Raw genomic sequence first — 3125 nt, forward strand, 5'->3', positions numbered from 1 at the left:
TATATTTTTTTTTTTTTTTTTTTTAAAGGTGACCGGTAAGGGAACTTTAACCCTTGACCTGGTGTTGTCAGCACCACGCTCTCCTAAGTAAGCGAACCGGCCATCCCTATATAAGGATCCAAACCCATGGTCTTGGTGTTATCAGCACCACACTTTCCTAAGTGAGCCACGGGCCAGCCCTCAGAAAACGTATTTTTTTAACATTTTAAAATAAATTAATATTATTTACTTCCTTGCCAAAAAAGCTTAAGCTTTTTATCATTACCAACTATTAAACTGTTCTTTTATATTTACAATATTTAGAATGTCTACTTATATACAGTTATTTACTTATAATTATTTTATAATTATTATTTTTAAATATAGTTGTTCTGTAAATTATTTTTTACATTTTGAAGTGATTTATGATTTCACCTTCCTAATAACTAACCAACTACTTTAGTATCTTTTAATAAATGTACAATATTGTTCAGCTGATTTGAAACATCACCTTCATCACACACTAACTACATCATGGTCTATTCCTGAATCTAAATTTTTCCTTATTTTAGACTTAAGTAGAGATTTTTAAAGGGAAAAATATAGACTGTAACATATTTATGTGAAAAAGAGATAATTAAAATATATTTAAGAAGTAAATGATTATTCAATATTCAAATTAGTTCTAATAATATTTTCAAGACTTACTTTAATTCACTCAGCGGTCTTGAAGGTGCTTTGTCTGCATATGAACTCTTAGGAGCAATAACAGCATTTACTCTTAATTTTTTATTGTCACGAACCTGAATACAGAAAAAAAAATTATTTTTTTGCCATATATTCTCAATTGAAATGATTTTTAAAGTTACCGTAGTCCTACTGGCATTCATGTGACAATCAGAAATTTGAACATTGGTATTTGATGATACTTAGAAAAAAACTGTTTGCTGTAATAATGATACAGTATTTGTTTTACAAAAAGAGTCCATTTTTGCAAATAGATAGAACTTGCTTCACAGAAAATTCTATGGAATCTACAAAGCAACTGCTAGAATTCAACAAGTGACTTCAACAGTGTCTATACAAAAAAATCAACTGTATGTCTAAGTGCCAGCAATTAACAATTAGAAAACAAATGTTAGAAATCTATTTATAGTGTCAAAAGACCATAAAATACAAATTTGTATTTTTAAATTACACATTAAAATACACATTTAATAAAAGATGTGTAAAACACTGAAAAAGACAAACTTATGTTGAGAGATATTAATGGAGGCATGGTGGGATAATGGAATGGAGGAATTTCACAGTGGCACAGACTAGCAATTCTGAAACTTTCAGAGCATTCTAGGCTTGAACAAATGAGTAAATAATACTGATGATAAGGGGAGCTATGTTTTTCACTTATACAAAAGGGTAATAAAAATATGCAAAGGAGAAAGACTAGAAGGAAGATATCCTGTAGTGTTAGACTGCAATTGGAAGCAGCAGAGTGATCTCATAGTGCATTTATGCTCTTTTGCTACCTAATGAATAAATAAATGAGTACAATGGCAACATATCAAAAGGACAAAGGAGTCAATTTGAAGAGGGTCTCTCACTGACTGACCAAATCTGGGACAATTTGAGCATTAAAATAAGGACGGTAATGGCTTATAATACATTCAAAAAATTCTGAATCTATACCAATGTAATAAACAAATAAACAAATGGAAGAGAAGAAAAAGCTCTTCCTTATAGGTAAAATGCCAACTAATAAATATAAAAGGAATGACTGAATTAGAACCATGAATGGTTCTTAAACTTATTTAGGTAGTTTAATGAGAAACAGGATATTTTCAGTCTCAAAGAATCTCCACACAATTACAGGGAGAAAAATAGTCAAATTTGCTATAATGCTTGCTTTGAAAACAAATTTGTTCTAAGCAACTGATATATTAGGAAACAATCTGAGCAATATGTGAATTTCACCTTTGCTTATGTGCAATTTCACCCACAGAAAAACAAAAGGCTTTTTCTAGGAGAATACAGAAAACTGTATCCAATGGAACTGAGCTTCATAAGAATACATATAATTTGTGTGCATATACACATACAAACACCCCACTCAAACATCTACCAGCAACCTCAGTTAACTACGTGTGTTATAAAGCCACACCCATTCACATTTGTTCTTTCAACTTTTCATCCAGTTTTAGATAACTGGTTTATAATTGCTTTAACTACTACACAATAACTCACAAGCTGAACACTTCCAGTGCCCACTTCCACAAGCCAATTTCACGTCTTTTTCAAAATAAAGCATATATTTATAGTATTTGTGTATTAACAATTTAACATGTGTAAGCTACCATTTTTATTAGGTTCATCTTTTTTTATGTGTCCCTGATGAAATTTTTGAGTGTTGTACCCTAACCCCTTTTTTTTCCACTAAGCCCTGTGAGTTTTCATCCCACAATTTTGCATAGCATAGTGAATTTTTTAGCACAAATAACAATTTCAAAATATGTTCCAGACAGAATTATGACCTGTTTTACTGTTATCAAAAAAAATCCAGACCCCTGTAATGGCATAAACAGGAAAGAAATTAGCAAAATGGAGTGATTTTACATGAGTTAACTGGTGGTAAAATTAGTTATTACTTTTTGATCTGGTGAAGTTTAAAATTCAAGCACTGAAAAATAAGTGCCAAGTGAATCAAAGTATTATGTTGGTTAGTACTTGCCTCTTTGAGGAAAACTTCCATATCTTCTGAACTTTCAAATACAAAGGCTCTCAAGTCATTTGATGAAATATGATTTTCAATATATTTGGCATTTTTATTATCTTTCATATTAATCTAATAAAACAAAAATAAACAATAAGTTGATTTTCATGAAACCCAAACTGACTATTAGAACATGTTTATATTTCACTTAGATTTATTAAATTTAATTTATCATTTGAGAAAAGGAAAGACAAAAAAGGTACAACTTGGAATCAAATGGTCATTTTAAAACATCTAATTTATTATCCAGAAACAAACAATACATAGTTAAACAAAAGCCAAGATTTGAATCATACCTCATGCATACTGATCTTAATACTATCTGTTGGGCCATGTTGCGGCGCAATCAAATCATAAGGCGCCTGCCTAAGTATGGTTC

General features: G+C 30.4%; 1 protein-coding gene across 1 annotated transcript in view; it reads right to left on the reverse strand.

The window, feature by feature from the left end:
• SMC5 (structural maintenance of chromosomes 5) overlaps window positions 1–3125 on the reverse strand; it is a 97632-nt gene that overhangs the window by 41515 nt on the left and 52992 nt on the right. The window contains exons 11-12 of the mRNA XM_008570047.1: window positions 2705–2818; window positions 688–782 (exon numbers count right to left, since the gene is read on the reverse strand). Coding sequence (XP_008568269.1) covers window positions 688–782; window positions 2705–2818 — 209 coding nt within the window. The remainder of the gene's footprint in view (window positions 1–687; window positions 783–2704; window positions 2819–3125) is intronic.

This window comes from Galeopterus variegatus, unplaced genomic scaffold, assembly GCF_000696425.1.
Source record: "Galeopterus variegatus unplaced genomic scaffold, G_variegatus-3.0.2 Scaffold565, whole genome shotgun sequence".
In the NCBI taxonomy this organism is placed as follows: domain Eukaryota; kingdom Metazoa; phylum Chordata; class Mammalia; order Dermoptera; family Cynocephalidae; genus Galeopterus; species Galeopterus variegatus.